This window comes from Monodon monoceros, unplaced genomic scaffold, assembly GCF_005190385.1.
Source record: "Monodon monoceros isolate NGI ecotype Baffin Bay Population unplaced genomic scaffold, NGI_Narwhal_1 Super_Scaffold_12, whole genome shotgun sequence".
Lineage (NCBI taxonomy): Eukaryota > Metazoa > Chordata > Mammalia > Artiodactyla > Monodontidae > Monodon > Monodon monoceros.
In genome coordinates this window covers 61,432,062-61,458,879 of record NW_021703768.1, presented here as the reverse complement: position 1 = coordinate 61,458,879, position 26,818 = coordinate 61,432,062, and the positions used below count along the sequence as shown (strand labels likewise).

Genomic DNA, 26,818 nt, shown 5'->3' with positions numbered 1-26,818 from the left:
ATCTACAGATTCAGTGCAATCCCTATCAAGATACCGATGACATTTTTCACAGAACTAGAATGAAAATTTTTTTAATTTGTAAGGAAACACAAAATACCCTGAATAGCTAAAGCAATCCTGAGGAAGAAAATCAGAGCTGGAGAAATCAGGCTCCCTGGCTTCAGACTATACTTCAAAGCTACAGTAATCAAAGTGGTATGGTACTGGCACAAAAACAGAAGTATAGATCAATGGAACAGGACAGAAAGCCCAGAAATAAACCCATGCATCTATGGTCAATTAATCTACGACAAAGGAAGCAAGAATATACAATGGAGAAAAGATAGTCTCTTCAATAAGTGGTGCTGGGGAAACTGGCCAACTACATGTTAAAGAATGAAACTAGAACATTCTGTAACACCATACACAAAAATAAACTCAAAATGGATTGAAGACCTAAATGTAAGGCTGGCTACTATAAAACTCTTAGAGGAAAACATAGGCAGGACACTCTTCACCATAAATCACAGCAGTATCTTTTTGGATCCACCTTGTACCTAGAGTAATGAAAATGAAAACAAAAATAAACAAATGGGACCTAATTAAACTTAAAAGCTTTCGCACAGCAAAGGAAACCATAGACAAAATGAAAGTACAACCCACAGAATGGGAGAAAATATTTGCAAATGAAGCAAACAACAAGGGATTAATCTCCAAAATATACGAACAGTTCATGCAGCTCTGTATCAAAAAAAAAAAAAAAATCAAAAAACAGGCAGAAGATCTAAATAGACATTTCTCCAAAGAAGACATACGGATGGCCAAAAGCACATGAAAAGATGTTCAATGTCACTCAATGAGAAATGCAAATCAAAACCACAATGAGGTATCACCTCAAACCAGTCAGAATGGCCATCATTAAAAAGTCTACAAATAAATGCTGGAGAGGGTGTGGAGAAAATGGAACCCTCCTACACTGTTGGTGCGAATGTAAATTGGTGCAGCCACTATGGAAAACGGTATGGAGGTTCCTTAAAAAACTAAAAATAGAGCTACCATATGACCCAGCAATCCCACTCTTAGGCGTATACCCAGAGAAGACTGTAATTCAAAAAGATACATGCACCCCAATGTTCACTGCAGCACTCTTTACGGTAGCCAAGACATGGAAGCAACCTAAATGTCCCTTGACAGATGAATGGATGAAGAAGATGTGGTGTGTGTGTATATATATACATATATATATATATGTATATGTATATATATACACACACACATATACAATGGAGTATTACTCAGCCATGAAAAAGAGTGAGATAATACCATTTTCAGCAACATGGATGGACCTAGAGATTATCATACTAAGTGAAGTACGTCAGAAAGAGAAAGACAAATATCATATGATATCACTTATATGTGGAATCTGAAAAAAAAGATACAATTCAACTTATTTACAAAACAGAAATAGACTCTCAGACTTTGAAAACAAATTTATGGTTACCAAAGGGGAAACACGGGGGGAGGGACAAATTAGGAGTTTGGGGTTAACATATATACACTAAATAGATAATCAACAAGAATCTACTGTATAGCACAAGGAACTCTACTCAATGTTCTGTAATAACCTATATGGGAAAAGGATCTGAAAAAGAATGGATATATGTATATGTATAACTGAATCACTTAGCTGTACACCTGAAAGTAACCCAACATTGTAAATCAACTCTACTCCGATGTAAAATAAAAATTAAATTCAAAAGTTAAAAAGGATCTCAAAAAAATGAAAAGCTGTTTATCAACTGATATTATGAAAAGAATCTGTGATTCAGAGTAGACTTAGTATATTTTATGTTCTCTCTAGAATTTCCTCCAATGACAGAATAAAACTCCTGTAAGCTTTGGAAACATGTCCTTGGAAGAGTTGAACACCTGTTTATCCAGTTACCAAACATCCACTGAGTCTTCCATACACATGGTTTGTGCTGAGGACACACAAAGTGTTCATGCACCCCCAGCACACCTGGCCACAAGCAGCTGACTTTTTCTTTTAAGTTACATTTCATTTACACCTTTAGGCCCAGCCTCTGTCATTAAAGGTAACCATCATAAAGTATAGCAAAATATTCTGTTTGTGGGTAACAAAACAGGGTCTTACCATCCCAAGCATCAAACATGTCTGTTATGAAGTAGTCAATAAAGGAGATCTGGGACTTGGGGATGCTACAGGTATTCCGGTCAAACACTGGCATCACTACAGGTAGCCCCTGTCTCTTCTCTTCATCAGTCTGTAAGAAATAACACAGGGCTGTAGGGCACATAAGGAGCTGTCACAGTAACATCTAGTTTGTCAGAACCACTCTGTGAAAATGGGTCATAATCCAGTTGTATCTGTGAAGAAATTGGCTTGGCAAGGTCCTGAGGTTTATATAAGACAACCACCTGATGAGCTACAGTGACTGGATTCAGGTCTTCTGACTCTCAAATGTGTTATGCTATCTTACAGCACCTCCTGAAGCACTTATCTCAGGATTTGTAGCCCCTTTTCTGAGATCTGTTTTCATGATCGCAAGGTCAAGACTATTTTCAAAGTAACACTAATAATACTAAGTGGCGTTTATACTGAGGGTACAGGAGCGATGGTGTGTTTAAAACTGCTGACGCCTTAGCGTGAATCAAAGAACTGGCACCAAGCTGTACAAATAGTCATTGTATTATTCACTGTCATATGCTTGCACTTTAAAAAGAAAGCCAGTTTCACTTAAGAATGTCTTCATTAAAGTAGTAAGAATTATTAATCTTATTTAAACTTGACCTTTGAAAATACGTCTTTTTAATATTATGTGTGACAAAATCGGAAGTACATACAAAGCCCTTGTGCTGCACATCAACGTATCATGGTAGTCTGGATGAAAAGCAGTTAGGCAGTTGAGCTGAACTAGCTTCTTTTTTTCATGAAATAACTATGTTTTACTCAAAAGAATGACAAACTATGAGATTTTTCAGATTGGGGTATTTGGTCATGCAATTCTCAAGATATGTGTAAATCTGAGTATTTTGCACATTAGAGTGTATGTTTTATGCATAAGGTCATAATTCACTGGGCTGAAATTGAGATCCACATTTACTGGTAGTATGCTGAACCAGAGGCTGGCTGATCAGAGACCTCATTTGTAACCTGATTTTTAGGTCACATTGTCTTGTGAACATTAGTACTTTCCTTTCTGGGAAAAGGACACCTAAACAGGGAGATTACATTAAAGAACTTAAAAGTGGCTCTTTTCCGTTCCCCATTCACATACTTTGAGAATAACTAGGAGTAGGATTTTAAGTCTTCTCTGTGGGTCCTGGGAAGCCCCGTTAATGGCCTCCTACCAGTTTTTGGCTCAGCTTGCTCATTTCAGGTCAGTAGATTAGGCAGCCTTAAAATAGCCACTGCTGTTCAAGGAGTAGTTTGGGTTTTTTCCCCTCTCTTTCTGGCAAGCTCAGAACTGCTTGTCCTATTTTTCTTTGATTCATGGGCTCTCTTCGCATCCTTGAAAGCTACACCTAACTTACTGGGTCCTCGGCTGCCCTTTGCCCCTGCCAACCCTTTTAGACATTATCAGCTATTCTTTTATTCTGCCTCAGTGGTATGTTCCAGCCATATAGGCACACAACCCTCCCCCCCCACCCCCCGTCCCCAAATGCATTACTTGTAGATACTTGTGACATGTTTGTCTATCACAAATAATAAACATTATTAGTCCTTAGAGCCTCTTCTTTGAAAGTAGGCCTCTTTTAAATGGCATCTTGTGGTCTACTACGTTATTCTCCTTTAATTCCTCTTCACACTGCCAAAGTTGCTGTTTTCCTTATATTAAAATTCTGGTTTTCCTCCCTACTAATTTTGCTCATAACCCTTTGTTCTCCCAGAACTCTCCCAGAATGTCCTTTCCCATTTCTAAATTTTGAAATCCTTCAAAAAAAAACAAAAACAAAAACACCAGCTCTAACACCTTTTCCACAAAGCCCTTTTATCTAGAAAAAAAAACTCTTTCTGAACTCTTAGGACTTAACATATACCTCCTTTAGAAGTGTTTTCATTTTTTTGTTTGTTTGTTTTTGTTTTGCGGTACGCGGGCCTCTCACTGTTGTGGCCTCTCCCGTTGCGGAGCACAGGCTCCGGACGCGCAGGCTCAGCGGCCATGGCTCACGGGCCCAGCCGCTCTGCGGCATGTGGAATCTTCCCGGACCGGGGCACGAACCCGTGTCCCCTGCATCGGCAGGCGGACTCTCAACCACTGCGCCACCAGGGAAGCCCTTTCATTTATTTTTTAATTTACCAATGTATGGACCTGTTTATGTCTGTCTCCCTCCCCTACTGTATTATGAGCTACCCATGGTGCAGTCTGTTCCCCAGACTGCACCATGGAGATGATAATCTAGTGAATGAATGGAGGATTTCCCAGTTTTTGTGGAAATTCAGGATCTAAAAATTTGAGGATGAAAAGATACTTCCAAAGGCTCAGTTTATCCCCCTTCCCCTAGAGAGAGTTTAGTTAGTGACCAGCCACATCATAGTCTCTTGAGGGACCAGATTTCTGTTCCAGGCAAGGGTGAGCCATTGCTTTCCAGGGAGGAGTCATTTATTTACTGTGACCCGGGGCCATTCCCAGAAGGGAGGTGGAGCTTCCCTAGAGAGGCAGCACACCTGTGCAAAGTACTCCTCGGAGATCCTTCCGGCCCATTCGATACATAGGTCCAGGGGGCGGCATGGATTGGCCACGTCAGCACACTTAATCATCATGCGCTTAATCAGGATTTGATTTTCAGGAAAGTTCTTCCCAATAGGGTTGCATTCACAGTCACTGCCTTCAATCTGGAAAACAGATAGTCCCATCAGGGCTGTTTCAATGTGATGGTGAAGCCCACAAGGGCCAGCTGACCAGATATTAGATGGCAGTCACCCAGGCAAACTTAGGCATGAGACTTGATGAAGGAGGCCTTCCCATCCTTAATTCCATATATGATACATTGATATATTCTTGGGGACGGGGAGCAGTCAAACAATACAAACACACAGAGCTTAAAAGGTCGAAGTCCCCATCACCACCCATCCACAACCTCACTTTCATCCTCTTCCCCAGAGGTAGCTGCTACAAAGCAGGTTTTTGTTTTGTTTTGTTTTTAATGAATTGGTATGTAATCTTAAGGAAGGAGAGCTTTTCTCCCAGTTTTATCAGGAAATGTGTAAAAGCACAAATTCCACTTTCTTAATACATTAAAGATGGGGAAATGCCACATACATGTGACCCTTCAATTATTTCTTGATTTCTTTCTACTTAATATGCCTGACAGCTCCCTCTCTCCTGTGACCTTCTGTCCCACCCCCAGTTACCCACCTCCTCCCACTTTGTTCTTTCTCTTCAGGTATGTGTCCACTCATGCTTTCCAGGCTGCTCTTCTGGCTGGGTGGTAGGGAGGGTGAGACATGTAAGTGTTGGGGGTACTAGGAGCAGAAAGCGGGCCAGGGCAGGAGCAGGTATATTCAGCCATGTTAAAAAGACTGGTTGTACACTAATACCTACCTAGTGATGGATGTCAGCGGTCCAGAGCCAAGTGGACAGGTCTGTGAGTAGGCTTATGTAAATGCGACAACAGGTCAATTACACAAAACCTAGAAGACTACGATTCCCTGATTTCAAAGATACCATGGAACTGACTGTGTAAACATCTAATTAGCTCTCCAGAGCTCTGCCAAGCTGAAGGACTGTATGACATTTAAGGATTTTTTTGTTTTGGGACTGGACCTATTAAACCATCAATGGGCATAATTATATTCTGAAGGTTGGTATTTTGATTACTTACCATTGGGAAGATACTGCTTGCTATAGTTACTGCAGTACATAAATCTCAACAGAGTTGGGGGCTTACTTGGATAGATGACCTTCCCAACTCTGAATTCTATGATTCTGTTTTAATTTCCCCCTCTTAAATCCCCAGATCTTTGCTCCCATAAGTCCTCTGTGGAAGGAGAGGGTCCTGGCATTGTGCTGTGGAATCCCTGGGGGATGGAGCAGAACACAGGTGAGGTGGACACTGTTCCTCCGTTCAGGCTGGTCATGTGATGGGTCCTACACAGATTGTTTCCTTACTGATCATCAAGTTACATCTAAGACAATCATTCCTCATTCATCCACATATGCAACCCTCATACAGGAATGAGTGAAAAGCTTTTCTAACTTTATGGGGCTATGAACAGCCTTACAGTATAAGAGGGCAGTTGATCTCATTTTAAACAGTAAGAGATGTGAACTTATGTCCATGTTCCTAAAACCCAAGTTTGTAGGGACCTTAAGGCAGGTCTAAGGCACATCAGTAAATTTTAAAAAGGAGAAAGACTTGTATTTTTGTTTTCAACTAGTCACTCCCAATTTAACTTTCTATAGTCTTTAGATACTGACAGGCTTTTAATGCAAATCAGCAGGATTATAGTTCTTTAAAACATCTAATTTTGAGGTCTCCCAAGAGCTCAAAGACCAGAGAACTAGAAAGGCTCTGAAACCCCTAAAATGACACCATTTATTCCAGTCTCTGCTGTCTGCAGGCTCCTTTCATCATAGACTTTGGGCCTACTTTTGTCACTGCTGGCTTTATCTCAGTCAGGGCCTTTCTTTCAAGGAGCTCAGAGTTACTGTGGACACTCTCAATCTATTCTTGTCCTTAGGGAAAACAAGTGACCAGTACTTTCAGCCTTCTTTACCAACTCCAAGCAAATAACCATCTTGCATTCAAGATGGAGAGAAAATGCTTTGAGGCCAGAGTAGGCTCTAATGGAAATACATTCTGGTGTATCTTATTACATGGGAAATGCTTACCTCAGCTGCCATTGGCTTGTTGATGCTGTTCACAAATTTGTTCACATGTTCAAAGTGTTTTGTCATCTCTGTTGCTAAAACCATATCAATAATAGCCTGGCGCAGTGTTCGATAATGGTTCCTAAAATAACCAGAAGACAAAGCGCGTTGTTCACATCATGTCCTGAATTAGAACTGTTCTACCATTTCACCACACTTCCCACAATCTAGGAGGAAGCTAGGGGCACAGAGTTAGTGAAGATCACAAGAAAGTTTACCTGCTCATCTTCCTACTCAGCCAGGACTTGGTGACACTATTCCATTTTCCCGAGTGACAGCTGACCTTCATATGATTTATGAATATAAAAAAAAAAAAAGTGTCCCAAGGGTACTTATTTCACAAGGTGATTCCCTTCTACCTTCCCTTGGCAATATCAAAATAGTGAAGTGAAAGGAAATGACAAGTTCTTTCCCTACAAGGCTAGTACAGTAACCTGGTGAGCTGTCCCATGGCATTCAGTGCAGACACAGTCATTCTTGTTACAGAGAAGTGTCATTATTTCTTTTGATGATGGCATTGGAAGAAAGTTTTCCAAATAATGAGCAGTTCTCTAGATTGCAATTAGATAGAAGTTATAATGGAAGGAGCAATAACCCTGCTCAAAATCACCCAGTTCCTATCATCTTTTTCTAACTTCAAGAGCCAGAATGGGGAACTGAATAAAATTGGCTATTGGCAAGAATTCTTCCTATGAAAGTTTTAATAACAATACTTGATACTGATGAAGCCTTCAGTTGAAGGTGGAATAACTGGTCTCCATATTTTCTCAGGTTTCTGGAGACCAAACAGATGGGTTCAGGTTCATGTTGACAAGTCATCCTTGAGGCCTGAGTGAGTTGAGCTCTGAGCTCCCTGTGTACTGCCTTTTCTCAGGGGTCTGCACTCCAGCCTGGCTGTTGCTATGTAGGAAATACTCATAGCTTGATGGCAGGGTGGTGGCTAGCAAGAGGAATTGCTCCTATCTGTTCACATTTGGCCAACTCACCAGAGGGGGAATCCTGCCCTACACTGTGGACTCCAGGAGCTCTGCTAGGAGCATGGAACACTGTCTCCTCATGAGTTAGGATTTTAAGTGACTGAAAATTGAGCTGGGGAAAGATGGGTAAGGATACATTTTCCTCAGGTTACACCAAAGACAGGATGTCCTTTTGAGAGGATAAAAATATCTGCTATATTTGTTAGCAGTATAATCAGTATTTATAGAGTGCTTTGCAGTGTATAAAACATTTTCATGAACTCACTGAAGACCAGATGGAGTTTAAAAAGATGAACAGTCTAAGCAGAGAATGGAGGAGGGCTGGCTGCACATCAAAGAAATCTATGTGGTCAACGTTTGTGTACATCTTTATGAAGATGTCCTTGCAGCACCTGTGAACATTTAGCAGGCAGTGCTTGCCTTGTGAAGCAGCTCAGGGTAAAGGCACGGCCACCAAAGTAGGAGTGAGAGCGACGTGACGCCGGGAGGGAAACCCCAAAGAGGCTGCAGCTGCAGGAGGCCAGAGTCCTGGCCGCTGTTGGCCTTCCCTGAGGGCTTCGACCAGGCCCTGCAGGCTGCACAGCAGCTGAGCGCCACCCACCTCACGGACCCCGTCCTGCCTCACGTCGCCGACCCAGTAGCCCTGTTGCCAGAATGAGCTGAAGTGTGAAAATTGCTCAGCAGGACCAGGCATAGCACGGGCCTCTTCTCTTGTGGTTTCACTTGCCAAGACCACTATCTTGATAATTCTGAGCTCTTCCCACAAGTGTTCATCTAGGGGCATCTACCCCAGCCATGTGGCTGACAGGGTGTTGGTGCTCCGGCCTGGTGTCAGGCCTGAGCCGCTGAAGTGGGAGAGGCGAGTTCAGGAAACTGGACCACCAGGGACCTCCCAGCCCCACGTAGTATCAATCAGCGAGAGTTCTCCCGGAGATCTGTGTCTCAACGCTATGACCCAGTTCCACCCAACAGCCAGCAATCTCCAGTGCTGGATGCCCCATGCCAAACAACTAGTGAGACAGGAATGCAACCCCACCCATTAGCAGAGAGGCTGCCTAAAATCATATTAAGTTCACAGACAACCCAAAACACACCATTGGATGCGGCCCTGCCCACCAGAAAGACAAGATCCAGCCCCACCCACCAGAACACAGGCAGTGGTCCCCTCCACCAGGAAGCCTACACAAGCCACTGAACCAGCCTCACCCACTGGGGGCAGACACCATAAACAACAGGAACTATGAACCTTCAGCCTGCGCAAAGGAGACCCCAAACACAGTAAGGTACACAAAATAAGCAGACAGAAATGTGCAGCAGATGAAGGAGCAAGGTAAAACCCACCAGACCAAACAAATGAAGAGGAAATATGCAGTCTACCTGAAAAAGAATTCAGAGTAATGATAGTAAAGATGATCCAAAATCTTGGAAATAGAATGGAGAAAATACAAGAAATGTTTAACAAGGACCTGGAAGAACTAAAGAGCAAACAATGATGAGCAACACAATAAATGAAATTAAAAATTCTCTAGAAAGAATCAATAGCAGAATAACTGAGGCAGAAGAACGGATAAGTGACCTGGAAGATAAAATAGTGGAAATAACTACCGCAGAGCAGAATAAAGAAAAAAAAGAATGAAAAGAATTGAGGACAGCCTCAGAGACCTCTGGGACAACATTAAACGCACCAACATTCGAATTATAGGGGTCCCAGAAGAAGAAGAGAAAAAGAAAGGGTCGGAGAAAATATTTGAAGAGATTATAGTTGAAAACTTCCCTAACATGGGAAAGGAAATAGTCAATCAAGTCCAGGAAGCACAGAGAGTCCCATACAGGATAAACCAAGGAGAAATACGCCAAGACACATATTAAACTATCAAAAATTAAATACAAAGAAAAAATGTTACAAGCAGCAAGGGAAAAGCAACAGATAACATACAAAGGAATTCCCATAAAGTTATCAGCTGATTTTTCAGTGGAAACTCTGCAGGCCAGAAGGGAGTGGCAGGATATACTTAAAAGTGATGAAAGGGAAAAACCTACAACCAAGATTACTCTACCCAACAAGGATCTCATTCAGATTCGATGGAGAAATTAAAACCTTTACAGACAAGCAAATTTAAGATAATTCAGCACCACCAAACCAGCTTTACAACAAATGCTAAAGGAACATCTCTTGGCAGGAAACACAAGAGAAGGAAAAGACTTACAAAAACTAACCCAATACAATTAAGAAAATGGTAATAGGAACATACATATCAGTAATTACCTTAAATGTAAATAGATTAAATGCTCCAACCAAAGGACACAGACTGGCTGAATGGTTACAAAAACAAGACCCATATATATGCTGTCTACAAGAGACCCACTTCAGACCTAGGGACACATAAAGACTGAAAGTGAGGGGACGGAAAAAGATATTCCATGCAAATGGAAATCAAAAGAAAGCTGGAGTAGCAATTCTCATATCAGACAAAATAGACTTTAAGGACTATTAAAAGAGACAAAGAAGGACACTACATAATGATCAAGGGCTCGATCCAAGAAGAAGATATAACAATTGTAAATATTTATGCACCCAACATAGGAGCACCTCAATACATAAGGCAAATGCTAACAGCCATAAAAGGGGAAATCGAGAGTAACACAATCATAGTAGGGGACTTTAACACCCCACTTTCACCGATGGACAGATCATCCAAAATGAAAGTAAATAAGGAAACACAAGCTTTAAATGATACATTAAACAAGATGGACTTAATTGATATTTATAGGACATTCCATCCAAAACCAACAGAATACACTTTCTTCTCAAGTGCTCATGAACATTCCCCAGGATAGATCATATCTTGGGTCACAAATCAAGCCTTGGTAAATTTAAGAAAATTGAAATCTAATCAAGTATCTTTTCCGACTGCAATGCTATGAGACTAGATATCAATTATAGGAAAACTGTAAAAGATACAAACACTTGGAGGATAAACAATATGCTACTAAATAACCAAGAGATCACTGAAGAAATCAAAGAGGAAATCAAAAAATACCTAGAAACAAATGACAATGAAAACACAATGACCCAAAACCTATGGGATGCAGCAAAAGCAGTTCTAAGAGGGAAGTTTATAGCAAGACAATCCTACGTCAAGAAACAAAATCTCAAATAAACAACCTAACCTTACACCTAAAGCAATTAGAGGAACAAGAACAAAAACCCCCCAAAGTTAGCAGAAGGAAAGAAATCATAAAGATCGGATCAGAAATAAATGAAAAAGAAATGAAGGAGATGATAGCAAAGATCAATAAAACTAAAGGCTGTTTTACTGAGAAGATAAACAAAATTGATAAGCCATTAGCCAGACTTACCAAGAAAAAAAGGGAGAAGACTCAAATCAACAGAATTAGAAATGAAAAAGAAGTAACAACTGACACTGCAGAAATACAAAGGATCATGAGAGATTACTACAAGCAACTATATGCTAATAAAATGGACAACCTGGAAGCAATGGACAAATTCTTAGGAAAGCACAACCTTCTGAGACTGAACGAGGAAGAAATAGAATATATAAACAGACCAATCACAAGCCCTGACACTGAAACTGTGATTAAAAATCTTCCAACAAACAATAGCCCAGAACCAGATGGCTTCACGGGCCAATTCTATCAAACATTTAGAGAAGAGCTAACACCTATCCTTCTCAAACTCTTCCAAAATATAGCACAGGAACACTCCCAAACTCATTCTACGAGGCCACCATCACCCTGATACCAAAACTAGACAAAGATGCCACAAAAAAAACTACAGGCCAGTATCACTGATGAACATAGATGCAAAAATCCTCAACAAAATACTAGCAAACAGAATCCAACAGCACACTAAAAGGATCATACACCATGATCAAGTGGGGTTTATCCCAGGAATGCAAGGATTCTTCAGTATACGTAAATCAATCAATGTGGTACACCATATTAACAAATTGAAGGATAAAAATCATATGATCATCTCAATAGATGCAGGCAAAGCTTTTGACAAAATTCAACACTGATTTATGATAAAAACGCTCCAGAAAGTAGGCATAGATGGAACCTACCTCAACATAATAAAGGACAATGTATGAAAGGCCCACAGCCAGCATCATTCTCAATGGTGAAAAACTGAAACCATTTCCTCTAAGATCAGGAGCAAGACAAGGTTGTCCACCTTCACCACTATTATTCCACATAGTTTTGGAAGTTTTAGCCATGGCAATCAGAGAGTAAAAAGAAAGAAAAGGAATCCAAATCGGAAAAGAAGTACTAAATCTGTCACAGTTAGCAGATGACATGATACCTACCATACACAGAGAATCCTAAAGATGCTACCAGAAAACTACTATAGGTAATGAATGATTTGGTAAAGTAGCAGGATACAAAATTAATGCACAGAAATCTCTTGCATTCCTATACACTAATGATGAGAAATTAAGAAACACTCCCATTTACCATTGCAACAAAAAGAAAATACTTAGGAATAAACCCACCTAAGGAGACAAAAGACCTTTATGAAGAAAACTATAAGACACTGATGAAAGAAAGTAAAGACGATACATATAGATGGAGAGATATACCATGTTCTTGGATTGGAAGAATCAACATTGTGAAAATGACTATAGTACCCAAAGCAATCTACAGATTCAATGCAATGCCTATCAAACTACCAATGGCATTTTTCACAGAACTAGAACAAAAAATTTCACAATTTGTATGGAAACACAAAAGACCTCAAACAGCCAAAGCAAACTTGAGAAAGAAAAACGGAGCTGGAGGAATCAGGCTCCTGGACTTCAGACTATACTCCGAAGCTACAGTAATTAAGACAGTATGGTACTGGCACAAAAACAGAAATATAGATCAATGGACCAGGATAGAAAGCCCAGAGAGAAACCTACGCACATATGTTCACCTTATCTTTGATAAAGGATGCAAGAATATACAATGGAGAAAAGACAGCCTCTTCAATAAGTGGTGCTGGGAAAACTGGACAGCTACACATAAAAGAATGAAATTAGAACACTTCCTAACACCATACAGAAAAATAAACTCAAAATAAATTAAAGACCTAAATGTAAGGCCAGACACTATAAAACTCTTAGAGGAAAACAGGCAGAACACTCTATGACATAAATCACAGCAAGATCCTTTTTGACCCATCTCCTAGAGAAATGGAAATAAAAATAAATGGGACCTAATGAAACTTAAAAGCTTTTGCACAGAAAAGGAAACCATAAACAAGACGAAAAGACAACCCTCAGAATGGAAGAAAATATTTGCAAGCGAAGCAACTGACAAAGGATTAATCTCCAGAATATACAAGCAGCTCATGCAGCTCAATATCAAAAAACAAACAACCCAATCCAAAAATGGGCATTAGACCTAAATAGACATTTCTCCAAAGATGTACAGATTGCCAACAAACACGAGAGGATGCTCAACATCACTAATCATTAGTGAAATGCAAATCAAAACTACAATAAGTAGTTTTGTCACAATGGCTATCATCAAAAAATCTACAAACAATAAATGCTGGAGAGGGTGCGGAGAAAAGCGAACCCTCCTGCACTGTTGGTGGGAATGTAAATTGATATGGCCACTATGGAGAACAGTATGGAGGTTCCTTAAAAAACTAAAAATAGAACTACCATATGAGCCAGCAACCCCACTACCGGGCATATACCCAGAGAAAACCATAATTCAAAATGAGACATACCACAGTGTTCATTGCAGCACTATTTACAATGGCCAGGACATGGAAGCAACTTAAGTGTCCATTGACAGACGAATGGATAAATAAGATGTGGCACATATACACAATGGAATATTGCTCAGCCATAAAAAGAAATGAAATTGAGTTATTTGTAGCGAGGTGGATGGACCTAGAGTCTGTCATACACTGTGAAGTAAGTCAGAAAGAGAAAAACAAATACTGTATGGTAACACATACATATGGAATCTAAAATAAAATTTTAAAAAAGGTCATGAAGAACCTAGCGGCAAGACAGGAATAAAGATGCAGACCTACTAGAGAATGGACTTGAGGACACTGGGAGGGGGAAGGGGAAGCTGGGATGAAGTGAGAGAGTGGCATGGACATATATACACTACCAAACGTAAAATAGCTAGCTAGTGGCAAGCAGCCGCATAGCACAGGGAGATCAGCTCGGTGCCTTGTGACCACCTGGAGGGGTGGGATAGGGAGGGTGGAAGGGAGTCGCAAGAGGGAGGGGATATGGGGATACATGTATACATATAGCTGATTCACTTTGTTATATAGCAGAAAGTAACACAACATTGTAAAGCAATTATACTCCAAGAAAGATGTTAAAAAAAAAAAAAAAGATGAACAGTCTAAAAAGTACAGTTCAGTTTATAAGGTTATTATTTTACTGTCTGATAGAATGGTACAGCCTTCCCCCTAAGAGGAAGCTAAGTACTTGGAGAAGTTAGGGAAAACTGAGTTTCCCACTTACATTTTTACAAACCTGAGCACACAAACCTGTCAATATTCTTGAAAATGTTGCATTTGCTGTCCTTGACCGTGAGCTGGAAGGCCAGGGCTGTGTGGTGACTCTCCAAGACAGCAGTGTCATTATAGAGCACGGCGAGTTCACTGCCTGCGTTGCACAGGAAAGAGTTGGTCCTTCCTGGGTGATCCACGTCATGGACTGTGGCAGCAATCAGGGCAGCCACCTCATCTAGCTGATCGAGGCTTCCCTGGGGTCAGGGGGAGGCAAGGTTGAGCATTACCCACTGGATGTAGGAGACCTTCACTCATCCCTGTCTCTCTGGAGGGGATGAGCCAGGGGGTCCTTCTCTGACTTCCTAGAAGTTAAGAGGCCACCTAGGGTATATCACATCACCTTGCCGTACTGTGGATTATCTGGAGGGAAACAGAAATCTGAGTAGCAGTTATAATGGATACCTAAATTCTTTCTCCAGAGTTCATTCACTCTAGTTCTTCTGCAGGAGGATGCCAAACAGGCCTTTTCAAATGTATGCTGTGTGGCATATTGCCATGACTCTCGTCTGTGAGTGGATAGAGAAGAAAGTGGCCTAGGATCACAAGTGTTACTTTATTTGCCTACTTCTGAAAAGATTTTGAGAGTATGGCAGTAAATGGCACAGATACAACAAAACTCTTCACACAAAGATAAAAGGATTACAGCCAAGCAACACAAGAGGATCAAGGGCAAGAAGAATTTTCCCAGGAAAACTGAGGGTAAGGGGGCTGTTACAGTGAAGAACACAATTCAGCTCTGGGCTAGCAGGTGGGAAAGGCTAAAAGGGAGACCCTCTTTCTAACGTTGTCATTATGTAGTTAAAGAACACAAACCAGAGCATCAGGGGATACAAATGTTTTTTCAGCTCACAGCTTTAGGAGGAAGTTGTCAAATGGGCTACTGTTATATAAGAGACACTGTACTTTATGAATTCATTCCTTTAGTTATCATTTATTGGATGCTTACTGGGTGCCAGCTGTCATGCAGAGTGCTGGAGTTACAGTGATGAATTATACTGGCATAGCCTGCACTAATGGGAGTTGGTAGTTTACTGGAGAGGGCACAAATAAGGAAACACACAAAATTAACTTACTGTGAGATGGGTTAAGAAGGGAAGTACAGGTGGTTTGAGAGTGTAACCATGAGGCTTGATCTAGTTTAGGGCAGTGCTGTCCGTTCAACTTTTCTGTGGTGATGGAAATGTCTGTATGTGGGCTGTCCAATATCGTAATCCCTAGTCACTTACAGCTCCTGGACACTTGAAGTGTGCGTGCAATTGAGGAACTGAATGTTTCATTTTATTTAATTTTAATTAAATGTAAGTAGCCACATGTGGCAAATGGCTACTTATGGACAATGCAGGTCCAGAGGGTGGGCAAGAATGGGTTCTCTAAGTGATTTTTATGCTGGAACCTGAAGGATAAGCAGGAATTAGCCAGGCAAAAAATGGCAAGGGAGAGAAATCCAGGCAGAAAGATCAGCCTATATGATGCTCCTGATGTGAAACAAACGAAGTGGCTTATTCAGGAAACTTAAAGAGCATCATTGTGGCTGAAGGGTAGTGAGTGAGGGGGAAACTGGCCCCCAGGATGAGGCTGGAGGGGTGGGCATGATTTTTGGTTTTCCTGAGTTGCTTTCCTAGGCTGTGGGAGAAAAAATTGCAAGCTGCTTCTCAGATGCTAATAGGTAAGGAACAGTGAATCTGAAGCTCAGCCCTGAAAACTTTCCTGAAAGCTGTCCCTACCAGAAGGAAGCCATTTCCATTTCCAATCCTGACCTCCTGGAGCTGGTGGGCAATCCTGGCTTGCCTCTAGTCCACATGAACCGGTTTCCTGAGGGGGGACAGCAGGTGCTGCCATTCTTTTCAGCTCTTCTCAGACACTGATTTTGTAATGCCCAGGGCAAGCAAACATGCCTGGCCCTTTTGCTGCTGGTTAGGAGAGGCCATGGTAACCCACAGGTACAGTCAGAATCCAGAGCTGCCCTGACTTGGCCTCCACTCTCACTGATTCTACCTGTGCAGTGAGGACCCGGGAGGGCCAAACTTTGGGCCTCCAGCTAGTGCTCTTGGAGTATGTTCAGTCTTGTTTGGAGTACGGGGCCAATTTATTTTTAAATTCTTCAATGACATAGATTCAAGTAAGTGGAATAGACAACAAATAGCATTAGACGAGACATGTCTTTCCTTCCAACTTACACTGATGTAGACCTGGAGCTTTTACAAAGATACCAGTAAAGGGCCATGCCCTGCAGTTTTGGTGGGCACTGTCTAATAATGCAATGTCTGATAAGAAATGCAGGGAGGCAGGGAAAGAAGATCCGGCTGCTCACTAGCAGATGGGAGAAGCAAGGCTCTTCCCATGGCAGGGAGGGACTGTCTGTGGAAGAAAACTTCCCCACCAAACCCACGGCAGGAGAAGTTCCCCAAAGCCTTGGAGGTGCAGACATTTCTGTATAGTTTTTTCCTCCTTTAACCAGCAGGAATAGATTTGGATCACACTGAAGCAGACTGGCCAGAATGGACTCCATTCTAGATTAGCCTTTCAAACAGTTCCTTTTCTAGGACGAATAGTCACTCAGAGAATAACAAAAGAATTCTGGCTATCCTGATCTCTCCACTTGCAGTGGTTCTTGGGAACTGGTAAGAGTGGGAAGGGGATAGGGTGTGCAACAAATTGAAGGGGAATGTCAGCTCTGGACATGTTATCTATATGGCTGGGTTGAGGATGTGGAGCTATGCCATAGTGACATTAAGAATTTTAGCCTTATAAAGAAATTAGGGGTGACAGATGACATGGATATTTGGTAAAAACATTTTTGTGACTCTCTTTGTCAGTGGCAGCAGGTCTGGTGAAAGACACCTCAGGAATAAATCCCACTCGAAGCGCCTCATGGTGGACTAACCAGTGATCTTGGGCTGCTACTAAACCTCTGACCTCAGGAGTCCCTTCCAGCCCAATTCTCCAGGGTTCTTTGCAGCTCTAAATTTTCTGATTCTTTGGCCTCTTAGAAAATGTCTTTTGGATTATAAGCATATTGTATCTAGTCTTAGACTTGTTTGTATTGCTGCTATTTGAGAATTCAATCAGACTCTGAATGTGCTAGCAGAACAAACAATTTAAAGAAAATTTCTTATTTTAGGGGAGGGAGAGGAAAGGAGATAATAAAGTGACTAAGCATTCCATAATTTTTCAAGCATTTAATCTATATTTTTCTAGAGTGCTTCTGCTTAAGTGGGGTTCATCTTTAACTCAAGGCTGCAATGCCTATAGGTCACTTTGGTCTCAGCGTTAATGCCCAGGTCCTGTCCTCATTTGGCAGTGTGCAACCTAAGCTGTATAATATCTCATGTAACGTAAAATGGAGGAATGTGAACCTGGAGTAGGAATCTGGAAGTATCTTAGCCCCTCAAAGAAAAGCACTATAGAAACATAGGCTGTTATCACCTGTGATATCACCTTTTTTAAAAGTAGGAGACAAAAATCTTCAAAACCATTATTCTTTTTTTTTGTGTGTGTGTGTGTGTGGTACACAGGCCTCTCACTGTTGTGGCCTCTCCCGTTGCGGAGCACAGGCTCCGGACACACAGGCTCAGCGGCCATGGCTCACGGGCCCAGCCGCTCTGCAGCATGCGGGATCCTCCCAGACCGGGGCACGAACCCGTGTCCCCTGCATTGGCAGGCAGACTCTCAACCACTGCGCCACCAGGGAAGCCCAAACCATCATTCTTGAATGACACTCTGCTTTCTTGCTGATGAAAGTAAATGCCGGGATCAGTCTTTGGCAAAACTGAGAAGGGAACATTCGCCCTCCCCATTTTGGTGCCGTTTCTGCTCTGTCTGCCTATCCCACTACCACTTGTCTCCTTAAGTACCTAGGGTCTTAAGACTAAGTCAGAAAATGATTGAATGTTAAGCATTTGCAGATTGATGTGAACCTGTCTCTATACAGCACTTGTCCCAAGGGTATCTATATTCTAAGCTTCACTTCTAATTGTAGCCAAGGAATTACAAGCTTCACTGTGAAAGTGATGCTAGTTGGGGAAGAGGGGAGATGGGGATCTTTTGCCAGCTATCTGTGGGGTATACATAGGACTGCCCTACAAATCAGCACCTGTAAATGACAGTATTGACTTCTAAGACTAAGGAACTTGGAACTCTTGCAGAATTATACAAGTCATTAATATACAGATATACACATTCATACCTACACAAAACACACATATATATGTATGTAAATCAGTAGGATGCTGAATGGCTCACTACTGTCTGGATTGTAATATACCAATGACAAAATTCTGATCCTAAAATTTAACCTCCAGACCCAGTAACCATTTGCTATAATAATTAAGTTCTGTCCTCTAACCCAGTGTCACAAAGGGCTCCTAGTGAACATTTGGAGAATGGGTTCATGGATCAGCCAGACATGTAAAAGAGTCTCTACAGTGGCATAAATTATTATTTTAAGCATTTGTGGGAAGGGAGGGCTAGGAGGAAATGCCATGTCTTTACAACACCAAAAGGACCAGTCAGTTTGGTAGCTCAAAAACTCAAAATTGGTTCTAAAATAGTTGTTTGCCTAACATATTTTAAGATTGAGTTTTTAGATCTCTAAAATCTATGCAGGTAACTAGATTGTGATATCAAAATTCTACCTTCACTCTTTCTTTTCCTAGGAAGAAGGCAGTGGCGTGCAGGACATCAGCGGCATGAGTGGAGTTATGGTAAGCGTTGGAGGAGTGGTAGTTGGATTCAATCACTTGGAGCCAGGCCCGAAGGGTAGTTTCAGAACAGTGTAAAAATTCACATACTCCAAACCGGGAAAAGACTTTTAAGCCCAGGTAAACCAATGGCCTGGAAAACAGGGGGAAAAAACTCTGATTCATTGTATTCACTGCTCCAGAAGCTGCTTTCTTTGAAGCTACTGGGAAATTGAGTCATTTCTTTCCTGATGCTTCATAGGCACAGGGGTATAAAAATATGTCGTCTCCAAATTAGAAGGTGATAGAGCACCTCCTCCTCACTAGCCACTTCTTTAAAACTAGGTGCCTCATGGTGGTTAATCCAAAGGACTTCTAGACTGTCTTAAGTCATCTGCCCTTCAGTGGCTCTAACAACCGAGAGGTCCCTGACAGTCCCTCTCTGTCTCTGCTTCCACATAAGCTTTGCACTTCCTGTGTCCCCTGAGGAAGTTACTGAGCTTAAGGACAAAAGGAATGGCTTGTGTGGGTTCAGCAAAGTCATGTCATTTAGAATTAAGTTACTTATTTATAGTTATCATTCATATCCAACACCCCTGGAAGAAAATGGACTTCTGTAATAGAAGAGGACTTTCTGTGTTATCTAATCTTTCCCGTGCCTATAGGATGGATCAAAAGAAAAGTCTACAGTGCTCTCAAACTCATTTTGTAAGGTGGGACTTCAACAAGTTTGGGGCTAAGAATACTTAGAACTCTTGGCTTACTGGTGCAAAGGAATGACCTGGGTAGATCTGAAGAAGACACTCAGTATTTCTTCATCCTGGGTATCACCAGGCTGATCCTACATCTTAGCCTCCAATACTCTCTTCTCCATAAAGGAGCTCACTCAAGGGGCCACAGTCTCTCTGCGCATTTGACACTTCTCCAGCATGGCATGAAAAGCAGAACCTGGGAGGTCACTTGTGGCAAGGACTCACATCTCCCTCAAAGTTTCCAGATGTGAAAGTCTTGAGTGTGTCCATCAATCCTCCCCCTGCCTACAGCCAAAGAAGCCACATACCTTTTGTGTGTCACAGCTTCCAATTCAAATATGTTGAACTCCCAGCTTTCCTCATTATCAAGTAATTGAGCGATAGAAGGGGGGACATCGTTGATGGTTACTGGCATCCCAAGGTGACTGTGACTCTGGGGCACATCTGAGCAAACAGATGGGGCAGGAAGGGTGGGTAACTGTGGAATCTTGAGTGCTGCTGAGCATTTGTCATCTTCATGGTTGCTACTAGAAAGAAAGTCTTGAACTTCCAGGGGTAAGAAGTTTTTCCCTTCAGGGTTCTCTTACATTATTAAACTTCAGGACCCCCCAACAGAAAAATAATTCAGTTTAACTGTTTAAATATAGAGAGATTTGCAATTCTTATTCTGATAGCGCTCAGAGAAGTAATTTATATTAGGAGACCTGGTTTCAAATGTAGACCATAGAGGTGCTTAAACTCCAATGAGACGAATAGGAAGTATCACCAAGGCCCTTCCCAAACAATAATCACAACACTGAGGAAGACAAAAGGCCAGAGACAGGTTATCAGTAACAAGTGGATAGAGGACAACTTACTCTTAGTGAACACATACTCGTTTCCTGACAACCTTCTCAAGCCATCCTGGAATAAAGAAAGATGCTATGAGAAGCATGCTTTATATGCCATTTTCATTACTCTGTCATTTCTTTTATTAGCCAAAGAGATTTGAATCCTGAATAACCCAGTCAATCTGGAAGTCCAAGCTGAAGCTCAAAATCAAGTGAGAACAATGGCTACAAAACAGTGGATACTCTCCTTTCCAAGGCTGTTAGCCCCAGGAGATGGAGAATTGAGAATTAAGTGGCTATGACTGCATTCAGGTCTCACACCTGAACTGTGAGTTAGCTCTGTTCTCATGCCATCTTTGTCTTGTTGCATATTGAAGCCACATAATGAAATCACAGAAGTGATCTTGCTTCGGGTGCATGTTAATTTGAAAGGACCCCAATTACCCTCACAAGGACTGTGTTATTCTTGTGTTCTTAGTCATCCTGGGGAGCCAAAGCTATGGGCCACATCTGGGGGATGATTTAATGTAAAGCCTTTAAAAGGTTGGGCTAATTTTTGACTAACATCTAAATTAACTCTTTTCCAGCTGTAGTTTCTGTCTTATAACATGAGCTTCACTGTCACTGTTAGCCTTTAAAGGAAGTTTCTGGATTTGAGGTCTTTGGAAAGGCAGCATAAGGGAGTGAACAGAATTTCGATGTTCTGCCATTTAGTAGGCTCGTGAACTTTAGTCCCCAGCTGTTCTTGCATCTCATTTTCCTGCCCTCTACCTTCTACCCCCGAGTACCTAATTATTTAGACCTCTGCTTAAAAGCCATTTGTAATTGCTTATTTGCCATCCTCAGAAAGTATGTGCTAAGGTTTAAAGTATTAATGAAGGGCTCTCCTGAAGTCACTCTCTGGATCTTTAGGCCAAGAGCTTAATTTTCAAAACTGGATAAAATGATAAGTAACAATGGCCATAACCTTCCTGCCTCTAAGGCAGGTATCACAAGGAACTCCTCTGTTCTTAATCTTTCTTTCTTCTCTTCCCTAATGCTACATAAAACAGGTGGAATCTAGTACTGGTTCCTCACAGCATTACCTGGAGAGGAAGCCCAACATGGTATGGCAGCAGGGGAAAGGAGGGCAGATAACTTGTTCTAGGAACCAGAATGGTTCTGCAGCTCTGCAGTGGCCAGCCTCCTGACAGACCCTTGGCAGTGTTCTATTTTTTTTTTTAATTGCAGTATTTTTGATTTACAATGTTGTGTTAGTTACAGGTACACAGCAAAGTGATTTGGAGATATATATATACATATACCTTTTCAGATTCTTTTCCATTATTACAAGATATTGAATATAGTTCCCTGTGCTATACAGTAGGTTCTTGTTGTTTATCTATTTTATGTATAGTAGTGTATATCTGTTAATCCCAAACTCCTAATTTATCCACCCTCCCCCCAACATTTCCCCTTTGGTAACCATAAGTTTGTTTTCTATGTCTGTGAGTCTATTTTTGTTTCGTAAATAAGTTCATTTGTATCACTTTTTAAGATTCCACGTATAAGTGATATCATATGGTATCTGTCTTTCTCTGTCTGACTTACTTCACTTAGTATGATTATCTCTAAGTCCATTCATGTGTTTGCAGATGGCAAACACACACACACCTTGCCAGTGTTCTTTAGAACTAAAGTCTACACTGCATTGGGATCGGGCAACCAAGGCCAGCCGAGGGGCTCAAAAGGATCAGGAGGTCACTCAAATTACAGGCTCACCAGAAACCTTTAGTAGGAACAAGGAGGATGGACCAGAAAGCCAGTCAACACTCAGCATTTGGTGGCAGGACTAGACAGAAAACTTCAAAGTAAAACTCTTCGATGACTCTTGGACTTTGTTTTTCTCCCAAAGAATTCTTCCAGCTTCAGTCTCCAATAGGGAGCACAAATGAATAATTTGAATTTTCTCATTTTTCTTCACTTGCTGATAGATTATGATTACAGCCAAATAGATCACAGCAAAAACACTAGAACAGGATGACTCCTTAGAAATAAGCTACTTTTAGTGGTTACAAATGGTGGTATTGGAGTGCCGGCATGGGGCGGCTCCTCCTCCCCTCCGCATACTGAGCCACAGCAGCTCCACTCTGCTTTTATTGATTATAAATGGAACTCTATATAAAGGTTTTATTTAAAGAAAGAATTCTACAGCTAAGATTTTGGAAACTAGTGCTGTCATCTAAGTACCAACGCTTTCATTATATAAAGAGCCTGAGGTCCAAGGAAGCCTAGCCATAACCCTCAATGGAATACTATACCAGGTCAAGGGGAAGAAGTACAAAAGGGCTCCATTGTGATATCTTCAATCAACTATTTACTCCTTACTGTAGTACAAATTCAGAGGACAAATTAGTCATTTGTGCTCCTGCAACTGCTTCTGGTTATGCTGATGTTAGCCCATATAGTAGGTATTTCTACACCTAAAGGTAACAGTTTATATGTTACATGTTATATGTTCTCTGGAGTGCACTTAACATTGTCCTGCATTTCTGGTTTTTCCTCATCACTCACAGTCATCAGGCCTCCCACGAGATCACTGGTGTGGGGATCTTCATCTTTGGTACCCAGCTGAGGGGAGTACAGTTCTGTGGTTCGTAAAATTTCTAAAACTCTGTCCAAGGCTTCTGCTACTGTGACGGGACTGTTTTCTTGGGCTGCATTGATTATATTTATAACCTAAGGAAGTAAAGAGAGAGAAAGAATCAATTTGAGGACATTAGGATTCTTCTTCTCAAAACTCACTCATGTGCCTAGAATCCAAAAGAAATCAGATGATAACACATCTTACTGTTCAAAATGACCAGTGCTTTCACGGCACCATCCTCTTTATACTGAAGCATGCGTCTCATCCCACCCTATCCCAGTGTTTCTCTTACTTCAGGGACTACATTTTCTCAGGCTCCTTTGCTGATCCTTCTCCTTTAGCTCTCTTCTACAGGTTGCAGTTCCTCAGACTAGTGCTGGGCCTTCCTCTCACTCCACAGTCTTTTCAGAGATGAGCTCTTTCATTTCCAGGACTTTGGACACATACGATCCACATGCCCAGGACTCTCAAATTTATATCCCAGCCCTGAACTCCTTTTTGACTTTCAGATTTATATATTCAGTTGCCTGCTTGACATATCTATTGGAATATCTTACTTACATATCCAAAACTAAACTCACACCTTGCTCTCCTCTTCCCAAAGCAAAGCAAGCAAGTAAACCAAACAGAAAATGAAAGACAAGAGCTGTACTCCTCTGGTTTCTACATTGCCGTGAAAAAAACATATTAATCTTGTGCTCAAACCAAAACCCTGGGAGGCCCTGGTTGACATATCACTTTCCCTCAGTTCTCTCCCTACCTGACAGTATAATTCATCATCAAGACGAACTGAATTTACCCCCAGATATTTCCTGATCTACTCATTTCTCTCCACCTCCACTGCTCTAATTCTAGTACAGCTAACACAATTTCTTGCTTAGAATTCTAGAAAAGGTCCCTAACTGTCCTCTTCTCTTTCACTCTTGCCATCTCCAGTCCATTCTCTGCATGGCAGCTTGGTGTTATTTTCAATAAACGTATCTGGTCATGTCACTCCCCTACTTTAAACTCTTCAGTGGTTTCCGTTGCACATGAACTAAAATATAAACTTATTACAGCTCTATTGGCCAGAATGAACTCAGCCCGGCACAACTCCATGTCACCATTTCTCCCTTCTGCTCTCCAAGCTCCAGTCACACCTGACTTTCTTTCAGGTCCTCATTTGCTCCATTCCCTCCTTTTCCCACCTCAGTGCTCATGCCTTGCTGTGCCTGCTGCCTAGAATCCTCTTCTCCTAACATCTTTGTATCCTTCAGGTCTTACTTCAAACATTACTTCCTCTACAGAGAGACTCTCCCTGACCAGCCCTCCCACCCAACCAAACTAGGGCCCTAACCTAATTTTCCCTCATAGAAACCTGTTGTTTTCCTTTACGGCAGTTATTGCAGTTTATAACTACGTATTTATTATGTGCTTATTTGTTTAATATCTGTTTCCTTTACTAGACTGTAAACTCCATGATATAGGTATTAGTATGCCATTCATCACTTTATCTCCAGAATATAGCCTAGTGTTCAGTGGCCCTGATTGCAGAGTAGGGGCAGCAGTTGATACTCACCTTTGTGATGGGAGCCTCGATGGTCATGGAATGGATCCTTGCCATGGATGGGTAGCGACGATTCTGTAGGCTTGGTGCTGGAGAGAAGTCAAGAAAGTTGTATCTGGTTCTGGTGGCTCAGCTGCGCTTAAGTGCAGCAAAGGAACCCTGCACGGACTTGGGGGCCTGATTCCCACAGGACTACTGTCCTCCACTGCTCCCCATAAAGCAATGAATTCACCCATCTCTTAGTCCTAAAAGGCTGAGAGCTCAGCCACTACTTGCCAGGGACTGGAAAGGGTGGTCTGGCCTGGAACATTGATGACAGGAAGGCTTTGTGAGTCTCAGGTCCACAGGGGGATTTCAGAGAAGGTTGACGGGATCCGGAGGCCTCATCCCAACAGCCTAATGATCCCCCAGGAGTTACTTTCCCGTAAGTCACTAAAGCCCAACTTGGGCAGTTCCGTCACTTTCAGTCCTCAGCCACGGGCTGGGTAACTGGATGACTGCAGTGTAGGAGGGGAGGCACGATCTGTGGCCAGGGTGGGGTGGGCAGAAGAATGAGCCCCTCTCATTCTGAGTTAGGGCCAGGCACTCCTAAGACTTTAGGTTCTTAGCACCAGGAGCCCACGGTGGGTCTAGCTCTCATCTGTAAAAACTGAGCTAATCCCGTTGAAATTCCTTCACCCATTATCCTCTCCATCTAAAATGTCCTATCTTTACATGTGGTTCAAAATCCAAAAGGTAGAAGCTTTATTTTAAAAGCATTGTTCTCATCAGATCTTCCTACCCCTCCCTGAGAGGCAGGCAGGAGGGAATAGAACTCGCATGTTATAGAGCTGATAACTTAATGTAGCCGATGTCAGCAGAACCTGCCTGCCGGTCAGCCATCTTTGTAGCCATCTCCACTGCCAGAGCAGCCACCATTGCTGCCCTTCTATACTCTTCAGCCTTCACTTCTCCCATGCTCTGGAGAGATAATGGATGATCCCATCTCAAACTCTATTCTGAAAACTGAACTAATCCAGTTGAAATGCCCTCATCCATTATCCTCTAAAATGGATACCCTCTTCATCTATCTACACCCTCAGCCCATCGGGAAGAATTTCAGTCCACTTTCTTCCTTCACGTTCTTGGTCCCAATCCCTTGCATGCCTTGTGGTCTATCCATCTTCCTCTATGAATTATACATCTTATCCCTAGAGTCTTTGGTCCTTGCTAATTCAGCCACTTCCCTCAGGCTCAGGTTTCCCATTGTGACCTGAAGGATAGCAGCTAAAAGTGACCTAGCTATTGAAACTGAGCTGCTCTAGTGGTTATGTGGCCTAACACACGTTAGGCCATAAAGGAACAAGCATGGAGTCATTTCACAGAGAAGGCAAAGACTATAAAAAGTAAAAAAAAGAATAAAAAGGCCTAAAATTTTTTCCATCTACAGGAAAAAAGCCAGTTTAGTTGTAATCCTATTCCTTGGGGTTTTGTTTATATGCTGAGGAATTCTTAAATATATTTCTGTGTCATTTTCTACACTTTAGAGTCAAGGAAATGTGAAAAACTTACCATCACTGCCTCGAGATGATATTGATTTCACATCAATGGACTCTTTCCTCCTGTTCTTGTGTCTGAATGAATGAGACTCTAAGGATTTCAGATTAGTAATGGAGAGTGATTAGTTTTCAAGCTTATTCACAGGCAAAGTTTAGACATATTTTTTCCCTCATTCTCCAAAGAAAACGAGGTTACTTTTTAAGCACTGTAAAATATTTTTAAGAAATAGTAAGCCACTGTCTCTTCAAATCATCAACACACACAGAATTATCAGTCATATTAATTGTAAAATGACATCTTTTCCTTGTGGTACCACATCACATTGTAATGGAGCTTATTATTAAGGGTTACTTAGTTCCATTAATAAATATCTTCTTGAAAATAAACATTAAAACTTGGGGGAGGGCTTCCCTGGTGGCGCAGTGGTTGAGAGTCCGCCTGCCG

The 26,818-nt window shown here is 41.6% G+C and overlaps 2 protein-coding genes across 5 annotated transcripts in view; one reads left to right on the top strand and one right to left on the bottom strand.

The window, feature by feature from the left end:
* The window catches only part of WDR41 (WD repeat domain 41), a 65,029-nt gene extending 50,168 nt beyond the window's left edge, over positions 1–14,861 (top strand). The window contains exons 14-15 of the transcript XR_003792612.1: positions 5,962–6,045; positions 14,849–14,861. The gene's annotated coding sequence lies outside the window, so the exon portion shown is untranslated. The remainder of the gene's footprint in view (positions 1–5,961; positions 6,046–14,848) is intronic.
* The window catches only part of PDE8B (phosphodiesterase 8B), a 319,793-nt gene that overhangs the window by 2,252 nt on the left and 290,723 nt on the right, over positions 1–26,818 (bottom strand). For all 4 annotated transcript variants that reach the window (XM_029216166.1, XM_029216165.1, XM_029216167.1 and 1 more), the window contains 10 exons: positions 26,387–26,464; positions 24,848–24,924; positions 23,217–23,381; positions 20,691–20,736; positions 20,142–20,277; positions 19,037–19,235; positions 14,379–14,596; positions 6,837–6,957; positions 4,670–4,837; positions 2,135–2,264 (listed from right to left, as the gene is read on the bottom strand). In XM_029216166.1, the coding sequence (XP_029071999.1) occupies positions 2,135–2,264; positions 4,670–4,837; positions 6,837–6,957; positions 14,379–14,596; positions 19,037–19,235; positions 20,142–20,277; positions 20,691–20,736; positions 23,217–23,381; positions 24,848–24,924; positions 26,387–26,464 (1,338 nt within the window). The remainder of the gene's footprint in view (positions 1–2,134; positions 2,265–4,669; positions 4,838–6,836; positions 6,958–14,378; positions 14,597–19,036; positions 19,236–20,141; positions 20,278–20,690; positions 20,737–23,216; positions 23,382–24,847; positions 24,925–26,386; positions 26,465–26,818) is intronic.